This window comes from Phyllosticta capitalensis, assembly GCF_038381095.1.
Source record: "Phyllosticta capitalensis strain CBS 128856 chromosome Unknown BKA78scaffold_4, whole genome shotgun sequence".
In the NCBI taxonomy this organism is placed as follows: domain Eukaryota; kingdom Fungi; phylum Ascomycota; class Dothideomycetes; order Botryosphaeriales; family Phyllostictaceae; genus Phyllosticta; species Phyllosticta capitalensis.
Genome location: NW_027117442.1, coordinates 2,954,658 through 2,973,653, shown reverse-complemented (window position 1 = coordinate 2,973,653; position 18,996 = coordinate 2,954,658). Strand labels below are relative to the sequence as shown.

General features: G+C 54.6%; 7 protein-coding genes across 7 annotated transcripts; all 7 read right to left on the bottom strand.

Moving 5' to 3' along the window:
* Positions 1 to 144: 144 nt before the first annotated feature.
* On the bottom strand, positions 145 to 2,100 carry BKA78DRAFT_127561 (putative cytochrome P450). The gene is made up of 6 exons (XM_066882539.1): positions 1,788 to 2,100; positions 1,605 to 1,733; positions 1,157 to 1,557; positions 1,031 to 1,111; positions 915 to 983; positions 145 to 864 (listed from the first exon to the last, which is right to left on the bottom strand). Exons 1-6 carry the CDS (start codon positions 1,993 to 1,995, stop codon positions 217 to 219), a joined length of 1,536 nt encoding a protein of 511 aa, XP_066746014.1. The 5' UTR covers positions 1,996 to 2,100; the 3' UTR covers positions 145 to 216.
* Positions 2,101 to 3,148: 1,048 nt separating this feature from the next.
* BKA78DRAFT_295147 (putative metallo-beta-lactamase domain protein) lies at positions 3,149 to 4,115 on the bottom strand (the record flags this gene model as incomplete). The annotated part of the gene is made up of 2 exons (XM_066886447.1): positions 3,149 to 3,542; positions 3,595 to 4,115. 2 exons carry the CDS (start codon positions 4,113 to 4,115, stop codon positions 3,149 to 3,151), a joined length of 915 nt encoding a protein of 304 aa, XP_066746013.1.
* Positions 4,116 to 4,750: 635 nt separating this feature from the next.
* On the bottom strand, positions 4,751 to 5,959 carry BKA78DRAFT_249306 (uncharacterized protein; the record flags this gene model as incomplete). The annotated part of the gene is made up of 3 exons (XM_066884462.1): positions 4,751 to 5,170; positions 5,223 to 5,714; positions 5,765 to 5,959. The coding sequence occupies 3 exons, from the start codon at positions 5,957 to 5,959 to the stop codon at positions 4,751 to 4,753; spliced, it is 1,107 nt and encodes a 368-aa protein (XP_066746012.1).
* A 3,787-nt stretch (positions 5,960 to 9,746) lies between these two features.
* On the bottom strand, positions 9,747 to 12,244 carry BKA78DRAFT_127427 (uncharacterized protein). The gene is made up of 3 exons (XM_066882538.1): positions 10,792 to 12,244; positions 10,040 to 10,742; positions 9,747 to 9,960 (listed from the first exon to the last, which is right to left on the bottom strand). Exons 1-3 carry the CDS (start codon positions 12,181 to 12,183, stop codon positions 9,929 to 9,931), a joined length of 2,127 nt encoding a protein of 708 aa, XP_066746011.1. The 5' UTR covers positions 12,184 to 12,244; the 3' UTR covers positions 9,747 to 9,928.
* A 446-nt stretch (positions 12,245 to 12,690) lies between these two features.
* On the bottom strand, positions 12,691 to 13,595 carry BKA78DRAFT_295144 (uncharacterized protein; the record flags this gene model as incomplete). Its single annotated transcript, XM_066886446.1, has 3 exons — positions 12,691 to 13,212; positions 13,305 to 13,512; positions 13,570 to 13,595. The coding sequence occupies 3 exons, from the start codon at positions 13,593 to 13,595 to the stop codon at positions 12,691 to 12,693; spliced, it is 756 nt and encodes a 251-aa protein (XP_066746010.1).
* A 1,952-nt stretch (positions 13,596 to 15,547) lies between these two features.
* On the bottom strand, positions 15,548 to 18,054 carry BKA78DRAFT_312992 (major facilitator superfamily domain-containing protein). Its single transcript, XM_066888343.1, has 5 exons — positions 17,962 to 18,054; positions 17,598 to 17,909; positions 17,255 to 17,514; positions 16,890 to 17,207; positions 15,548 to 16,838 (listed from the first exon to the last, which is right to left on the bottom strand). Exons 1-5 carry the CDS (start codon positions 18,002 to 18,004, stop codon positions 15,810 to 15,812), a joined length of 1,962 nt encoding a protein of 653 aa, XP_066746009.1. The 5' UTR covers positions 18,005 to 18,054; the 3' UTR covers positions 15,548 to 15,809.
* BKA78DRAFT_312989 (molybdopterin synthase small subunit CnxG) lies at positions 18,055 to 18,924 on the bottom strand. Its single transcript, XM_066888342.1, has 2 exons — positions 18,887 to 18,924; positions 18,055 to 18,701 (listed from the first exon to the last, which is right to left on the bottom strand). Exon 2 carries the CDS (start codon positions 18,694 to 18,696, stop codon positions 18,436 to 18,438), a length of 261 nt encoding a protein of 86 aa, XP_066746008.1. The 5' UTR covers positions 18,697 to 18,701; positions 18,887 to 18,924; the 3' UTR covers positions 18,055 to 18,435.
* Positions 18,925 to 18,996: the final 72 nt, after the last annotated feature.

Genomic DNA, 18,996 nt, shown 5'->3' with positions numbered 1-18,996 from the left:
TTCCAGTCGACCACGGAAAGTAATCATTCTTTTTTCAACAAGCGCGGCCAAAGTGGCGTCAAGTTGTACTGATCGGGATATGAGATACCGACATTCTTTTCACCCCAAGATTTTTCTGCTCTTGACCAAATCTCCCCGGTGGCATATCCGCTGCCTTGGCTTTGCACCGCCTAGAAATTCCCCGCCAGTACCCCACTTCCAAAGTCCTCCACCATGTCACTTGATCTTGACTCGCAGCCCCTCGCTATCAGCGTGTCCAAACGGAGCAATCCAGTCGTGCGCCATCTCCATGTCCCGGTCGGTCGTCTCAAAGAGCTCCAGGTCGAAGCGACGGAGCAGGTTACCGGCCGAAAGCACAACTTCCACCTTGGCCAGTTCTAGTCCAATGCAGCTTCTGCTGCCTTTGCCGAATGGCAACAAGCGTTTACGCATAAGTCTCCGCTGCTCTTCACTCGCAGGATTGTCGGGCTCATCCAGCCATCTCTCTGGAATAAACTCTTTCGGATCAGGAAAAGTTGACTCGTCGTGGTGTAGGTCCATAATCGACATGGAGACAACGGTTCCGGGGGGAAAGACGTAGGTTTGTGCATTCGGTATGTTTGTCGCGTACACCAATGGATGCGAGCTGTTGATGCGGGGGAGGCGTCCGGACACTGGACACGTGATGCGCAACGTCTCTTGAATGACTGCTTGCAAATACGGAAGTCGGTTCAGCGTCTGAAAGTCTACGAGTTCGCTCAGAGGGTCCGCGGAGCATTCCAGCAGTTCTGACTTCAAACGTCGAAGAATACGAGGATGCCTATGCAAGTGGTACACCATCATGGCCAGGGTGATTCCTGTGGTTTCCGTTCCAGCATTGAGCAACTTTGACCGAGGCTCAGCGTATATCCATTGTCAAGAAAGGAAAAGCTTACGATCTCGGCTTCCATGGCTGTCCTCCACACGGTCTTGTCTTCTGGCGGAAGACGTGTGGAAGCTCCAAGCTAGGCGATTCGTCAGTGGCAAGCATTCGTCTATTTTCTCTACTCACTGCATGAAGAGCCGTAGGAGATTCTCCAGGCTCGACTGCTCCACCAGATGCCAGGATTCTCTTTGCGTGGCCTTGCAACTCCTGCAACAATCAGCTTGATGGGCCTTGTCTCGGAGTCGTCCGCACCTTTCTCTTCTCCAACAATCCGATAAAGTTTGGATCAATCGCTCTCAACAGACAGCGCGGCGTATATTCCAAGACCAGATGCACCGGAACATATCGCTGCCACGTCATGGAAGCAGAAGCAACCCGAATCGTACGATGGAATGAGCGCGCAAAATCCGGCGAATCGAGCACGTTGCGGCATTGCGGCTCCGTCATTTCAGAGATGATGTCCATGGTCAAGCAGCGAAAGGCGTCGCTGGCATTGATCGGCTCTCCCGTCTGCCGGGCTTCATCCATGCGCGCAAAGAGCTTCTTTAGATGGTGGTGCATGGCTGGCTCAACCTTGGCTACATTGGCAGCGGTGAACAGTCTGGCGAGGGCACCACGCCGGCGGCGATGCTCAGTGGGCGGTCCCGTCGCGACTTGACCGGAGTCAGCTACATTTCTGAGAAGCCCCGGGCTTGCGTACAAACAGTGGCATTGTCGCCGTCGAAGTTGTAGAAGCGCTCGTCTTTCTCCTCGCGCGACGTGTAGAGAATGTCTACAAAGGCGGGATCGCTGATATGGACCTCGCGAGGACTGATTCGCACGACGGGACCTTGGTTAAAGTCAGCGAGATCAAAGAGCAGAATATGGACGCCAGGAAGACTACCATATTTCTCATGCATCTCGGCGACGCGGAAGACGTATTGCCCTCCCATGACAGCGTCCCAAAAGAACTCATACAGTAGGCTTGCGGCAGCAAGCTTACTTCCCGGGACGGAGGCCAGTGGATGGAAGACTAGACGGTAAACAATCTTGGTGACGAGGTAGGCCAAAACTACCAGTACTGACAAAAGATAGAGCGAAGTTCCCGCCATGTTGCTAGCTGTCTGCGTGAATGGCAACCGATCATACTGGACGCCTTGAGAGCTTCTTAATACTACGGAAACCCGCCTGTCGCTCCAAATGAGGATCTTTTCTGCGATGCTGTTGCTCTTGAGGGCGTCCAACCATCTCTCGCGATAGCTGATGCTCAGAATGATCACCCACGACGCGTCCAGAAGGAAGCAATCCGTTACACGTGTACTTCATCTCAAGAAAATCGCACCGTGCTCGGTGCACTTGCTGCAAGACGACGGAGAGTTTTCATGGGAAGAGCGAATCGCCTGCAACATTATCGACCGGTGTTTTTCTGTCCAACAATTGAAAAGCCAATCGATGGCATTTTGCAGACCGAGAACGCCGTCGTGGAACACCGAGTAGATGAGGAAACGCACAGCTAAGCAAATGCTAGGGTCGCTGCTTGATGACATGCAGCTTTGTACCTTCATCGCGATCGAGTCTGGAGACGGCGACTTTACTACGGCACTCAACAGCTTGCTGCAGTCCGAATTTCCAGGTAAAGACGTGCACTGAGCGTCGCCAGTCTTCACTGATTGAGCTTTTTGAGCTGCGCACCTCATCAAACTCGGTTGACAGACGTAGGTCTTTTCGACACTCTCGCCCTTCAACCCCGTTCGCCGTACAGCACATGCAAGTTGCCATCTTCCACTCTCCGTACTGTCATGGACGGGAGGACAGGGCCCTCTCTTTTCTTTGGCGCAGCGATCATGGTCAGCAGCGTGCACTTTTTGCCATGCGCTACAACAGGGAGCAAGACGATTCGAGACAGTAGGTGCCCATGGTCTCAGCCGACACGATTCTGGAGCTGTCCATCAATGAAGCACCAAAGAGTTCCTGGTCGTATGATCAAATGTCTCTGAGCTCTTCGCATCCCATCTTACGGCTGCTAATCAAATCTTCGGCGATAGGCTATTCGTGCTGGTCAGCGGAAGATCGGAATACATTTTGCTGACTGGTTTTGCGGCAATGAGGGCCTCGAATGCCTTCATGACTGGACTCGGCGAAGTTGCGATGCCGCGTGAAACCTCGGAGTGGCAGCGTGATTACTGACAAGGTTGGGGAACGCTCGGCGAAATGGAAACGCCCATAAGGCATCTTCGATTTGCTCTTCTGTGCGCATCATGAGACTTATGCCTCTGGTAGCGGCATGATGTAGCCCTGCAGCTCTTCTCGCTTCTTCAATCCCACCAAATGATGCCTATTCGCCTCCCACACCTCGCCACCTTCGCCGAACTGATTAGAAAGGTGACCGAGGAAGAAATCCAGATTCTTCTCGGCCTGCGGAAACGCCTCCTGGAATGTCTTGTACACCTCGTCGACAGTCATCTTCTTGGGAGCATTGGCAATCTTCTCTCGGAACAGTTCGAGATACTTCCTTGTGTGCGCCAGGTCGGCTTTGGCGTCCATCTTCCACCCTTCTTCGAGATGGCCAGGGACAATCGTTTCGGGGTTGAGTGCTTCGATCGTGTCGAGCGTGCTCATCCAGCCGGCCCAAATTGCTGGCGTCTCGATTTCTTCTGCCCTGTCGACTGGTCAATACAACGCGCTTCCGGCCAGCAAGTACCCTTGCTTACCACACGTGCGTGCTCCGCGCATAAATGACATCTCCGACGATAACAGTCCGTTCGGCCGGCAGCCAAAACAACGTGTTGTCGATACTATCGCCTTGCACGGGTCCCAGCAAAACCACTAGACCACCATCCAAGCTGAAGAAGCTAAAGGGATACGGCTCGGGCTTACGCGGGCGCGTCGGGACCAGATCAGCTCCCAGCTTGGATGGCCAGTACTGGATCTTTTCGTCATACTCGCGGTCAATGGCGGCGCAGACGTACGGCGCGGCATACAGCTTAGCGGCGGGGAAGGCGTCGAGGATGGGATTGGCGCTAAAGTAGTGGTCGGGATGGTGGTGCGTGACGAAGATGGCGACGAGCGGGTTCGATGTTTTTGCGCGGATCCAGGACACGACCGAGTGGGCGTCGGGGATCAGGAAGGGAGGGTCGATCAGGGCGCAGTGGGAGGCGCCGACGATGAGCGTTGTGACGCTGGAGAGGCCGCGCTCGCTGGCTTGGTGGATGTGTGTTTTCAGTGGTGCCATTTTGGTAGGTTACTGAAGGAGATGGTTTTTGCTGCGGAAGTCATCGCGTTGTCGAGGAGGCGAGTCCCATCTTTAAGCATTCAAATTAAATAACTAGTTGCTGAACCTGCCGTGTTGCTCTGCGCCCGCTTGCTTCCGAAGGATTCAACGCGTCCGTCTACGGCGTTTGATCGTGCTTGCAGAGCATTTTGTGGGGTCCCGAGCGGGGACAGCCGTCTCTCCTCTTCACCCCACTCGCTGAGACTGGGATCCACCAACCTAATCCTGAGCAATCAGATGGCCTGATTTACAAGTAAAAAAAGTAAGTTGATTCTTGGTCAAAACGTCGAAGCTGGCTAGCTCACAGGCAGTTGAACCCGTTGCAATTGCCGAGGAAAAATGGCTAAGAGAGACTTGTTGGATGCATTCAATAGTCTGCAAGTCGACATTCATTAAGAGGTGATCGGCAGCTACGTCAATATCCACGTCAACTCTGATGGGGATGATTGGCGCTGAGATGAAGTTTGTGATGAGTCCCGCTTCTATACACGTGTGTACGAATGAAATGCGCTACGCCATTGGTTAACATCTCTCCCTACTTGGACGAAGTTTTAGCCGAAAGCTTCACCAGTTTCTTTGAAAACCCAGCACAGCTCCTACCCAAAGGCAGCAAGCGCCCAGCTAACCAGCATCGTAGCAAGAGCCAACATCCAAGCAGCGACTCCAAACGCTCCTTGAACGTCTTCTTTGACAAAGGACCAAACAAAGGCAAAGACACAGCTCGCAAATCCAAAGAGGGTTGTAATCAGCATCCAGACGCGGTCAGCAAGGAATCCTTCCACGAGATGGATTCCCCAGCCCACGCCGACATCGAGCTGTGTGTTGCGCTTCTTGGGCATGCGGGCGTAGGCGATGAACTCGCTGTCGTAGTCCTCGGGGTGGAGGAAGAGATGCATGAGATACTGGGAGCCGACTGGTGGAGTCAGGTCGTGGGGTTCGAAGTCGTAACCGCGGTTCGTGGGCGGCATGTCGGGGCACTTGCGAATGTCGACGAATCGATTGCGGTGGACCTCGAACTGCGACAAAGGTCAGATTGTGATCGGTGTTTGGGGGAAATGGGAGATATACCCGAACAAACTCGATGCTCGTCAACCCCCTAAGCCGGAACAGCCTCCACCATCTCCGGTTGACGTAGGAGTACATGCGCCGCAACTCCATGGCAAAGTCTCTGTCGGACCGCACCAGTGTCTCTGTGACATCGACGTGCGTGAGTTTGGTGACCATCTGCCCTTCTTCAGCGCAGGCCAACAGCCATCGCGTTGTTGGAAGCTGAGGCACGCCGACTGTGAAGGGGTTATTGCTTCGAAGCGCGGTGGGACTCGACTTCCAAGGTGGAAAGCCGCCGTACGGACTGGGCGCGGAATGAGCAGAGTCGGGGGTGAGATTGCCGAATGATGCTGCCCTGCTGAATATCTGGCTTCCATTTGGAGAAGTGGCGCTGCTTGGCGACGAGCTGGTGGAGGGCCGCGAGTTCGGTACTCTGTTCAGGTAGGCTTCCAACTCTCGCGCGGCGCCCTCTCGATTTTCGATAAAATCGTCGTGGAGATGTGCGCCACAAGACTGCGAATTGATAATCAGAAAATGGAAACGAAAGGGAGGGACTCTCTTACACATGTCCACCGCACCAGAACATGGCCATCCGGAACAGGGCTCTCAGGCCCATATTGCGAGTATATCCCCGTAAGAACTCGCAACGACTGCGAGAAAGCTGCTCGAGCCGCGTGTGAGAATAGAGCTTGAAGTGGGTGAATCTGCTTTGGCCGCTGCCGTATTTCGAAGCTCGAGGGAAGCCAACTATTGGCCATGGAAGCTTCTGGTGTTTGCTCAGCTGCTGCTGAGTCTTCGATGAAAGCGCTGTTCTCATTTCTTTCCAATGGGCGACTCGAGAGCGACACATAGTCTCTCTCGCGGTCGTCGTGGGCAGCGAGCGCTGTTTCTTCAAAGTTGCTGCTTTCTGACAGATTGCGCGCTCCAGAACTTCCGCCATTGCTCCATTCAGTCGTTAGGGTCAGCTTTGGCACTCCTTGTAAGTTGTAATCTCTTCGCCCATTTTGCGGGTTGCGTTCCGACGACTCATTCAGAACTTTCTCGCCGACTCTGTCACTCGCTTTTGTATTGTGGATTAGCCCTGGCGGTGAACCATCGCTCTGCGGGCGTCTTGGATCATCCAAGGGTTGGAAGTCTCCGTTGAGCTGTTCCCGCGATGGTGATATTTTGTCGTCAAAAACGGGAACGTTGCGGGACACTGGATCATCTATATCCCGTCCACCATTGTGCCCTCTATCGACGGCCATGTTAGAGTAAGTTCCCAAATGCTCCACGACCGCTCGCTCGCCAATCACTCTAGTAAGTTGATTGGACGGAGACACAGCAACTGGACTTTGGACAGCCGGCGGGATGCTTGTTTGATATCCTTGATCCTCGTCTGGACTTTCTGGTCGGCCTTCAGCGCGTGCATTGATCAACCTCTCATTGATCTTCTCTACATCCAACGATGGAGGTGGAGGCGGAGAACTCAAATCCAAGGCACGATTCCTCTTCTCCGGGGCTCTTTCCTTAACAAAGTGCCGCACTGGGCCTCGCACGGAGAGACCCCGAGTCGGTGTTGGCACGATGCTGGACGGCGGCGAGGCGTCTGTCTCCGGAGCCCCTATGTTTGGCGCCGACCACGCAACCGCTTCGTCGTTGCCGAACGTGACGGTTTCCAGCAGACTATCTCCTGAAGGGCGTCTGTCGAGCACCTCTCTTGGCATCTCTAAAGGTACCGTCGCGAGACGCTCTGGCCGCGGCGTTTCAGGGGCAGGGGCAGAAGTTTTGTCTACCACAGTAGTAACACCCAAGGCTGTCATTGACACAGGAAGTTCAAAGACGGCATTCTCCTGCGGTGCCTCGTGCAGTCCAGGTATCTGGTTGACAGGAATCGGCTTCCCGTCAAGCTCCGGCGACGAGAGAGCAGGCTCTTCCACTGGCTTTGCATGTTCGGTCTGCGTACTGACGATAGGCCGCGGACGCACCTTCGCAGACTCCAGGCGAATCTCCGCGATTTCGTGCGCGCCAGAGGTCGGTCTGACCAAACGGAAAAGGAGCCCGTTCTTGCTCCTCTTGACCGCGGCTTTGAAGCGCGTCGACCGATCCTTCGGCTCGATCTTGTCCCTGTTGTTGGAGTTGGAGATCCAGTCTGGAAGGTTCTCGAGGAGGAATTGCTTGGAGACAAACCGGACGTCCTTCCACGTCTTGGGAGAGATGTCTGTTGGGGAATTCGGCTCGCTGGCTGAGTGTTCCGAGTGGGGATAGTTTGGAGGCGAGCTCTCGGCGATTGAAGCGCGATTACCCAGACCAGGTACGCGGTCGTAGGAGGGAGGCGGAGACCGGATGCGCTCTACGTGGAGCGGAGAAGATTGGTCGCTGAAGACTGAGGAGCGACTGACAAGAGACAATCTGTTGTCCCGGCCCTTCGAGATGGCCCATTCTGAATTCGGATAAGGAAGATTCGCCACATGTAGCTCCTTTGCCGGGTTTATCTGTTGGGAACGCCCATCAGAAATGGAGATTCGATCTGCGTGTACATCCTATGAGAGCAGCATTAGCTCACGGTCGCACACGCTATAGTTCCACGAAGGGGCCAATTACCATCGCAAGCAACAGTTCGAGCATAGTTGTCACGGTAAGCTCAACAAATCAATGGCTCTCCACATTCTGCAGCACTCTCTTCACAAGAAAAGAAGCAATAGGAAAAGAGAGGAGAGCGAGAGAAAGGGAACATGCTGCCTGTTCTTCACCCTGCTTTATGGTGTGCTAGACGCGGCCTCTTTGCATGCTTGATACGCGATGTGGCTGGAGTACATGGAGGTGGCGATGACGGTAATGCGAACGAATCGTAGACCATATTGCATACGAGGGGCCGTTGAGGCGCCGGACGAGGCTGAGAGTTGTCGATCTTTCTGCCTCGTGATTGGGGGCCAGCTGTAATGGCGAGTTGATACCATAAACCTCTGCGACTCTTCGGATTGATTCTGTCATGATTCTACTTCGACCGAACTTTGATCGAGCGTGTTCAATCGCTACCGATCAACGAGCCGCCAACCGCCGCGATCTATTTCGCCGTAGTAAAAGGTCGAGTCCGAGAATGACTGCCTGCACCAGGTTTCAAGGCAGTTGTCGGGTGCGTGAGACACGACCAGGATTGAAGAGACCTTGGCGAGAATCGTCCTCGGATTTTACGGACGACCGCGCTTTCGAGCTCTCCGCAGCCTTCAATGCGAAGGAAAACAGACTGGCAAAAACTGTGATCAGAACGCCGAACGCTGTCTATTAGTATTCCGTAGAGAGTTGTCAAGGCATGGGGCTGAATTGGAAAGGCTCACATTACTTGCTCGAACAACAGATCAACATTTCCCTAAGAGTATGCATGAGCCGTAGGCAACAGTAGGCGACGAGGCTGCGAAACTGGAAGCTGTGCAAGGCTGGTCAGTTTGGCAGCGGCCGCGTCTTCGACATGGATTCTGCCACTGTTCCTGGATCTTCTCAGCCACTGCAGGCTGTCAGCGTGCATGATGCAGAACCCACTTCTTGTCGCGGTGGTGACTTGCGAATGTACTGCCGAGTCGAGTGCTTAGCAATGTGCAGCCACACTATTCGCAAATCCAGGAAACATGTCTCATTGACTTTTGCTGCGAAAGTATTCGAGAGTGAAACCAAGAAGATCCTTGATGCCAATCAACCCGATCTTGCTTTCCAACCTTTCTTCTTCTTGTCGTTGTCTTTCCAAATGCAGCAGACGCTGTTCTCTTCGCACCACCTCTGCACAACCCAAGGCTGCAAGGGGACTTCTTTCACTTCGACCTTCTCCCGCATGGCAGTGCTCTCGTCACCGCCTTCCACCTCGTGAGATTCATCTGCCTTGGCTTTCTTGCCTCTCTTCTTTGGCTTTGGCTTCTCCTTCACAGCCACCTCCATATGCACTCTGACGCCTTTCTCGTTCAGCCACTCTGACAAGTCTACTACGTCGACAGGATCGTAGAGCAAAATCTTTTCATGCCAAGTCAAACTTCCGGGTTGGACTGAAGGCAGCTCGGCTTTGATTGCATTTGTGATAATTGGAAATACCTCTGCCATTTGCTCGTCAGAAGGCACATTTGTGATGCGCTTGGATGGCGCAACTCGCGTTGGCGCGGACACTGATGGTGCATCCTCGTCTCTCGCAGGTTGGCTCAACGGCAGTTTGGGGGATTCTGAAGGAATCTTGCGGCGTCGAGGCGGAGACGGGGTGACTTCCTCTCCAGAGTCTTCGATTTCGTCAATATGGACCCAGCCTTCATCTTGTTTTGCCCTTTTGCGTCCAACCCTTTTGGGAGATGGGGTGATACAGCCTTGTGGGAGTTTCTGCGGGGATTTCGCGATTCGCTTTTGACGACTTCCAGAAGCGCCTTGAGGTTCCTGCAGCGAGGCTTCGGGTGCGCTGATGAGTCCTTGAGGTAACGCCGGTGGTGCTTTCAAGCCTCTTTTCGTCGCGGGTAGAGATACAGATTTTTGCGTTCCGAGAGTCGTCACGGATTCACTGGCCGTGGGTCCAGAAGGGTAAGATCTATTCGTGGCCAAGGTCGATTTTGCGCGGATACTTTTGAGTCTATTGGGACTGGCATTGATGTATGGTGTGGTCATGCTACTTGGGGCAGGGTGAAAGGTGACATTTGTTGCGGAAGATGACGACGGCCGCGCTTTCATGATGTTTGGTCGAACAGGCAGGCGTGGAGGAGATCGCTCGGGCTCCATATTCATCCCAGTGTCGGCTGTCTCAGCGCGCCGCCTTGTCAGATCATCGTACACGTCAATATCCACAAAATCAGAAGATGGATCCTGAGGCTGCGCACGTGGGTGGGCCTCACCGTTTGCTGTGTCCTCCGAGAATTGCTGTTCCTCTCCGGCGGTCCAAATTTCATCGTCTGCTCCAGGGTCATAGACTTCAAGGCCCTCGTCCGTGAGATTACGCGCCGCCTCAGTCCATAGCCCTTTCCTTTTGCCCAGGAGTGTCAATTCCGCACCATCAGCCATTTGATCCAAGCGAAGTGACTCCGAGCTGTTTCCTTGCAACTCAGACTCTTTCAGGGCCTGTTGAATGTGGCGAATGAAAGTCGGCGACTCATCCCGCACAAGCTGCGACGAAGTCCCAAACAAGACCTCTTGATTGTTGTACTTGAGCAATGCCGCGCCTGGAGACAAGAGTTTGTTTGCGGCCAACTTGGCTTGTTTCTTTGCTTTTTCCGTAGCCCTCTTTTCCTTCTCAATGGAAGCCTTTGTGGGTTTCTTTTGGCGAGGGGCGCGTTTTGGCTTCTCAGGCGGAGCTGCTTCCGGCTCTTTCGGTTTTTCTGACGAAGTATCTGGGGCTTGAGGGGCGAAGAATGTCGACACTCGAGACTCGGGCTCAGGCTCGACAGCTTGTGGGAGAGGAGCGCGGTAAGCGGCCGTGGCAAGCTCAGTGATGGTCCGTGGCTTCTTTTTGCCCGCCGCTTTCTCCTTCTCGGGCTTCTCAGGATCCGATTCAGGCTTTTTGTTTGTTTGCGCCGCTGCGGGCAACGGGTTGGGAATCATCTGACACATTTGTTAGATCGGCGAAATGAGGGGTCCTTTCATCACTAACCTCAATCTTTCTTCTCTTGGTAAAGGCCTCGCCGGTTTCGCCCCGAGTCTCTGAAGTAGCACGCTCCTGCGCGCTTTGGTGGTATCCGAAGCCGCCAAGAATAGAAGCGAAGTTGGCTCGCTGCCCAGAAGACGCATTTGAATTCGCTGGGCTGTCTGTAATCTCGATTGGCGTCTTGGATGTGGACTCTGGCATGGTTGGGTTGGAGTCTCGGATGGGAGTCCAACTCCTCCGCCTCTCCGTGGCATGATCAAGGTCAAGTGGAGCATTTGAGGGTTTCGTTTTGGGACTCTTGGGCAATTGCTCTCCGCTAGCATCTAATGAATTGTCACGTGAAAAGTGCGCAGAGACAGCGCTGGTTGCAGCTCGCGCTTTCGGCGCCTTCTTCACTTGTTTCTTTTCATTCGACGCCGTCCTCTTCTTCCTGGGTCTTGGGGCCTTCTCCAATGGGGTCTCTAGCTCCTCGTCGCCGTTGTTCTTTTTGGACCTTCCCGTTCGCTTCTTGAGCTTGACCAACTCCTGCTCGTCTGTTGTTCCAGTTGCCGTCACCACAGTCTCCGTTGTCGGGAGCGAGTCCTCTTCTGATGCCTTGTTCCCTTCCTCATTTTTGGGCCTTCCTCGGGGCTTTTTGGGCTTCTCCGGTTCTGGCTCGTGGGATATTTCAACAGTAGAAACGGCCTTTTCGACGGTCGGGGTCAAGTCGCTCGTCGACAGTGTGGAGAAATGAGCAGACACAGGTTCAGTGACTTGAGCTTTACCCTTTGCCCGCCGCTTCCCAAGGGCAGCCATTGCGGTGGCCTCCCGATACTCCTTGCCATGAACCAACGCGCTGCCATTGTCCACCGCGCCGCCCTTTTCCTGGCTTGGTGCTTCCGGCTCTTTCACCTTCTTGGCTCTTGGTTTCCTGGGCTTGGGAGCCTTCCCATCATTGTCCCCACAAGTGTTTTCGTCATCCTTGGGCGTAGCTTTCTTCTGTGTGGTCTCATCGCGAGCGGAGGCAGGGGCGCGAGGTTTGCGGACAGCCTTGGCACGCGGCTTCTTCTCAGGTGGAGCCTCTGGAAGCTCATTGTCCCCTTCTTCGCCCAGTGCAATCCGTTTGTCTTTGAGCAGCGAGGCGACGCTGCCAAAGCCCAGAGTGGCGCCATTCGGAATCTCAGCAGCGCGCGAGCCGCTCTTCAGGCCGTTCGGTTTGTTCTTGAGGAGTTGTGGGAGGGAGGGTAGGTCGGAAGACGGTGGCGACGTCGGAATCCGTTCTCGAAGGGAAGGCGGAGTGACAATGATGTCCGAGTCTGGAATAAAGCGCGGCGGCGAGGACGACAGGACGACAACCTCACGCGTGGCGGCCATTGCGGCGGACAAGAGGGGCGGACGGCGGGATAGCAGGGAGAGCATCCATTAGGTTCGCAGGCACCAGAAGAGCCAGGTAGAGAGGGATAATGTTTGGACAGCGTGTGCAGAAGTTGGAGATGTTGTTAGACTGCCGGTGTCGTCCAGTCGCGACGGGACCGCGGAGGGTCGGCGCGCCTGGTCCGAGCGCTAACACGACTCCGCGTCCTCACCTGATCCCTTTGCCCTCTTCAACGACATGTCGATATCTTTCATTGTTTCCATCAGATCTTGAGCATCTTCACTGTGGAATGTGCAAAGGCAACCTGCATTGCTATCATATTGACTTTGGTACCAACAGCCAGTCCTTCGGGCATCCAGAGTTCTTTCCAAACGTATAGCCTGTTCATTCTCCTGACCTGTTCAAGAAAGCAGGAAAGCCAATACAGCTGTTTCTGACTTGGCAGTCGTCGTTAGGAAAGACGAAAATCTCCGCGCATCCAAAAACTCATTCGTTTTTCCTTTTTGGTGCCTTTCTCCCACCCCTTGGCCAAGTGTTCATGATCCCCACAATCAAAACATGGGATCGCCTGGGAGGCAATTGACGCAGATTGGCGCAATAAACGACCTGGTGTCAATGGCGCGTCGTCCATCAAAGCATATCGCGCATGCTGAAGGGTCCCTTCCTTCCCTGATAGCATCAATCCCCTCTCCAACGGCATCGCTAATGGCGCACTCTTCAGCCATGAGCCTCTTTCTCTGCTCAGCGTCGTCAATCTCGTGTCGCTTTCTGATTTGCTCCAGAACGCGCATCTGCTCCACGTAATCATCGGCCAGCCGGGCGATTCTCAAGCTCGCATCGAGGTGCCGGTCCAGACGCCCCTGCCGTTCCCTTCGTTCATGCGCCCGCTCGTATTCGAGAAAGCGGGTCAGGTCGGCGTATGTCGAGTTCTCATTAAGGGTGAAATCAACGAGCACCGAGCTTGGCGATTTGCTGTTGCGGATGAACTCGATAGCTTCCCGGGTTGGCTTGTCTGTGCCATTCGCGTACTTCCGACTCGGTGGCAGTAGCCTCAGCTTTGCGGTCCACGACAACTGTTGAGGAACGGGATCTCACGAAACCCGGGAAGCAGTCGACCTAACTGGCCAGATTGTCTGAGAGGTTGGACGGCAAGGTGGAGACTGACAAGATCCCATCTTCCGTTGAGATAGGCAAAGACTCTCTCAGTGATATCTGGATTGTCTGCAAGGCCGTTGAGGATTGCCGAGGGGGAGTTGCTCTTGGGAACGGAAACCAATTTGATGTCTCCTCGGATCGGTTTTGACAGTGCCGCGTGGTCGTGGTGCTCGAGTCCGTACCACCAATACTTTTTCATTTCCTTGTAGATCTTGGGCCTAAGAATTATTAGCAGCGGTATTGGAAACCTGCATGGCTTGCCCGAATGTACTTACAGAGGTTTCTTTTCTGTCCAGTCCATGATTGAGTAACCAGTCCAAATCCTGCCAGCATCAAAAGGGATTGTGAAGTGCGAAGCTTTGGCGTCGATCAACAAGCCTCAGACGCTGAAAGACTCCACCAGCAACAGAAACACCGTACAATCGCAGCCTACAAAGCGCCATTAGCACCACCACCAAACCACCGCTCAAACACCACGCCAACGAAAAGCAAACCCCAACATCAGGACCAAATGTCGTCAAAGCCGTCCGACCAAGAGCCCAGTCCAGCACAGCGCTCAGCCGCAAGAACCACGTCCGCAGGACGCGCAGCGGGCTTTTGCGGCTTCGCACTGTGCCAGGCCCGAGGCGGACCGCTGCTCGGTGTGAAGTAACTGTATTTTCTTTGCATCATGGAGGGTAGGGAGGGAAGGAAGGAGAAGGAGGAGACGGAGGAGACGTACTCGTTGTTGAGGCACGGGAGCGCGCGGTGTGCTGATGTGCGTGAGGTGATGTAGTGGTGTTGTGTGTCCGGAGGTGAGGTTCGGCACGGCGGGAGCAGAGGAGAGCAGAGGGCGGGCGTTCGGTCGGGCGTTTCCTTTGGTCCAGGAGCAATGTCCAGGAGGCGGGAGATGGTGTTGCGCGATTGGTGAAGCAGTGTCGCGGAGAGTGTCGAGGGCTAGTCACGGCTTGTTTGTGCCTGTGGAGCGAGCAAGGTGTTGAGGTTGGTTTGAAAGCAGAACAAAGCAGAGCGGCGGGCCGGTCGGACTTCTGCTCAAGGCGCAAGAGTCAGTGAGGCGAAAGGAGCGCCACGCGGTGTTGGCGGAGTGTCGGTTGGAAGTGTTGGAGTCGAGAGGAGGGCCTCCACGCGGAAGTGGATGTTGAGCGTCGCCTGCGTGAAGAGGTGGAAATGATGGAAGCGGCTCCTGCTCGAGCACTGGAGCATGAGAGGGCCGTCTGGCTCGCAGGAGGAGTCCCAAGCAAGGTAAAGAAGCACTGAGCAGTTGTGGAGGTAGAAGTGTTAAAGTCGAGACGAGGGTGGCGCGAAGAGCACTTCCAGGGACTGTGCGTCGAGGTCCAATCAAAAGGAACACACCACCAGCCTCTTGCGAGAGGCCTGCAACATCTCAAGCAGAGGGTGAATGGATGTCCGCGTCTATTGTTAGTAGAGCTGAGCGCAACAGCAGGATCACTGCATCCAGTCACCATGAGCTTGATCTGAAATGAAAAGGCGGCCACTTTTCCAACATAGGGCAGTTACGACTCTGACATAGGGTGCGTGGTGTACTGATACATAGTGCCTTAAAAAGCAGCTTGCGTGCCCAACCGTGTGCGCGGTTGCATTTTTGCGACGTTTGAAGTTGTTAAGGCGATTACGAGATTGGGTCAATTGTATTGATTCCACTCTTACGTCTACCTACCTAATTATCTATCTATCTGTTTATCTTGACAACCTCATTAGGGGTACTCACTATAAAGTTTCTGGTGATGCTTAGTGTTGCAGAGGTATAAGCGACGACAAAGTGAGCAGCAATGAGGTGATCGGTAAGACGCACCAGGGCGCCGCGAGTAGTGATTTTAGTAAGGTCAGGATTTAAGAAGTTCCAGCGAAGACGTCAATGTATAGACTTACCGAATCAGGCAACATTGGACGTCTCAAAGGCGCAGATGGGCGCGCAGGCTGCGTGTTCAGGCACCCTGTGTTAGTATACCAAGCACTCTATGTCAGAATTGTACCTCCCCCATGTTAGAAAACGGGGCACTGATTGAAAGCACTTGTCACTAAGCTTTGCTAAGCCCCTGGTTTGCAGTAACTCCAGATGTCATTCCACAATGTATTTCCTCAAGGTCAGACTCAGCGAGCAAGGTGTCTCCATAGTCAGTCGAGTTGTATTGTGTACAATACATTGCGACGTAGCTCCGAGCTTCAAGCATTAACACGCAAACCTCACCCACGAGTACTTGCACTAACAGAAAAGCCAAGGGCAAAAGCAAGGCACATTGAAGCGTATTTCTATTTTTCTACATCATCTATCAAAGAGGTTTTGGTCACCTCAAGAAGCTACTTTGTGTTCTTTTGCTTTCACGACCCAAAAAGAAACGACCAGCCAAGTCCTCTACAACACCCCAACGCCATCCCAGTATCCATCCCAGTATCCCATATATCCCAACCCAACACCAAACAGCCCAAAAAGCGTCAGTCAACCAATTTGAAAATCTCCAAACGCAAAAGAAAACAACAACGACACAGCGCCGCCCTATCCACCAAAGCTCTGCCCCGTGCCGTAGCCATCGCGACTCATGCCCAGATTCGAGCTGTGCCGGCGGAACCCCGTGCCCATGCCAATCGGCACGCTGGTCCGGCGGCGGACGCTGCGGCCACCGGCGCGGACCGTCGAGTCCCGGGAGACATGCGGCCGGTGGCGCGGCAGCGAGGCCGAGAGCGGCGGCGAGCCAATGTCGGGCTCGGGCTCGCTGTCGCTGACGGCGGCGCTGGACACGGTGGTCGTGCGTGAAAGCGGCAGAGCGCCGGGCGCGCCGTACTGGTCTTCTGCGGCCGCGTCCGCGTTTGCGCCGGCGGCTTCGGGGTCGTCGTGGGTGCTGGCCGCGGTGGTGGCGTGACCGCCGTCGTCGTCCTCGTAGCCGGCTTCCTCGTCGTCGTTGTCTTCGATGTCGGAGGACGAGGGCGAGGAGGAGGATGAGTCGGCCCCAAAACCCTTACCCTCGACGAGGAAAAAGGCCGGCACGGCGCCGATGAGCGAGATGGCGGCGAGGACCCAGAAGGGCAAGATGGCGTAGCCGTGCTTGACGCCGACGGTGAAGAGAGCGCCGCCGATGGCTGGACCCGCGGCGCGGCCCACGGCTGATACGGACGTTGCGATGCCGTTCAGCGTGCCCAGGACGCGCAGAGAAGAGGCCGAGTTGGTCAGCAGGATGGTGCAGCAGGGAAAGGCAAACGTGGTGCAGCAGCCCTTGACCATCATGAACAGGAACATGACGACTTGCTGCGACGTGGCCGTCGGCAGGAGCGCCGTGAAGGGCGTTAGAACGTAGAGCAGCGGGTATGCGAGAGAAATGACTTGGAAACATCGCAAGACGCCGTACCGCCGCGCGATGGGCGGGAAGAGGAACAGTTGGTATATGATTCCGAGGCCGCCATACAGCGTGAAGAGGAAGCCAATGCGCGACGAGTTGATGCCGAAGCCGTTGGAGAATTTGATGGGGTTGAGGGGATCGTAAGAGCTGCCGTCTGAATGCGCCGGGTGATGCATGAAAACGGGAAGAAGCTGGTCAAAGTCAGCGTGCTACTTTGAAGCAGTTGCCGCTGAGATGCTCACCTGATCGTAGCCCAAAGAATGCGTCGCCAGCAATGTGTATATCAGAAGGTTGACAAGAGATTGAACAGTGAGCACTTCGCGGACCGTGACCGGCTTCGCCTCTTCTTTGTGCGCAGGCGTCTCTTCATAGTCATGGACCGTCGTGCCCGGTGATGATGGAGTAGGAGCTGGCTTGGGGAGCAGAGGTTCCGTCTCTTCGCCCCTTGCGTTCCTCCACACGTTCTTCGCACGGCGCACGAGGTTTTCTGAGGCGACGGTGAGCTTGTGGCCCAGGATGAGGCCGTAGTCCTTTTGGTCTTTCTTGCTGGCCAAGGTTTCCTAGCAAAGTGTGAGACGTATCCAATGGGAGGACTGGTAGGGCGAACCTTGAGGAAAAGAGTTCCAGTAATTATGCCAATGAGAAACAGGGCAGCCGAGACAATGTTTGGCAGGGCGTACGGAAACTTTTCGAAAAAGGAATTCCCACGTGGTTTTGAGACATCGACACGCATTGGGTTGGACAAGGCGCCGCCGATAGCAGGTCCAAACACCGAGCCAATGTTGAAAACCAGAGGCATTATACTAAAAGCGCGCGGCTGCAGCTCGCGCCACGGACACAGCTCCGCTACCATTGTCCTCAAGATCCCTGAGATTTCTAGTCAGTGCGATGGACAAGGGAAAACAAAAGCAAATATCCGGCCTCCGCGGACCAACTAGGCAAACACTGACCAACATTGCCATTGCCAGCACCCTGTAGAGCACGCACAGTCATTGCCATGGGCAGCGACGTCGAAAATCCCCACAAAAGACTCATGACCATGGTGTTGAAGAGCCCCAGCAGTATAATCAGCTTGCGCCCGTACTTGTCCGACGCGCGCCCCCAGAAGACGCTCGTTAGGCACTGTCCGAGACTGAAAATGGCCGATGCCGTGCCCGCCCATTTTGCGATTTCGTCCTTGGGTACACCGAAGCTCTCAATCATCTCCGGGATATAGGGAAAGACGGAGGTGAGCGCAATTGGTTCCGCGAAGCGACATAGTGCTGTCAAGGCAGTTAGCCGGGTGTGTGCGTCGAGGGCAGTGTTTGGCCTCACAGAGAATGGTAAACTGCCGCCAGGGCAGTCTGCGCTCGGTCATGGCTGGAAAGATGAGGGTTGGGAGAGGAACACGCGGGAGGAAAGCTGTTGGTTGTATACAGAAAGATAGTTAATAGCCGACGCACGGGCGGGGATAGGCGACAGCACGTCAGCGGCTAGGGATTTCCTAGTTGGCGCTTGTGCCGGATGTCGGCACGCTTTGCCTCTCCCACTGCTGTCGTGTGCGGCTCGACCTCTGCTGCGCCGTTGGTCTGTAGAGATACCGACCGGTCTGCAGTCCTATTCGATCCAACTGGCCGAGGCGTTGCTCACGGGGTGTCGCATCCAAAAGGGCCACGGCTGTCACGCGCAATGTTGCTCAATTTGTACCATTCGACTACTTGTTGTATAAGTGGGGAATCACGCTCAAAACTCTGGGAAAAAATTCGAATCGCGCTCAAGGAAAAAAGGGACATGAAGAGAAACATCTTCTCATCCAGAACTGACAGGCGGAATGAGAGCCACTTCGTCACCTTGACCGAGGATCAGAGCAGCATCCGAGTCCTCCACGTCAATATAGTTGTAATTCACCGTCACGGCGCAGGTGGTCAACACTTTGTCCGTAATGCCGGGATAGCGCTGTTCCAACAGGCCAAAAAGCTCTGAGGCCTTGATGGGAGCAGGCAGAAGGTCGTGGTCACGGCCGGTGTACGTCGAGGCAGCAGCAAAGTAGAGCAGCTTGAACGTCGACATGATTACTAGAGAAGCACTGGTCAGCGGCAGTGTTTGCAAGCGATGTGCGAAAAAGGGCGAGGGTAGGACAAGCGTCAGAAAGTGAAGAAAGGTCCACAAAGGCGTAGCCTCGGATAATACATGCTATTTTGGTTGAATCTCATCATGCAAGAAGGGAGACGTGTGAAATGAGGATGTGGATTGTACGTACCTTGTAGCGCTCATGGATGGGATGGTGAGGTGAAGGGTGGAGGAGTGGAGGAAGATGGAGTTGCGGTTTTCTTCTCATCGGATTGTCGCTTGGAGCTCGGGCCTCCGCTG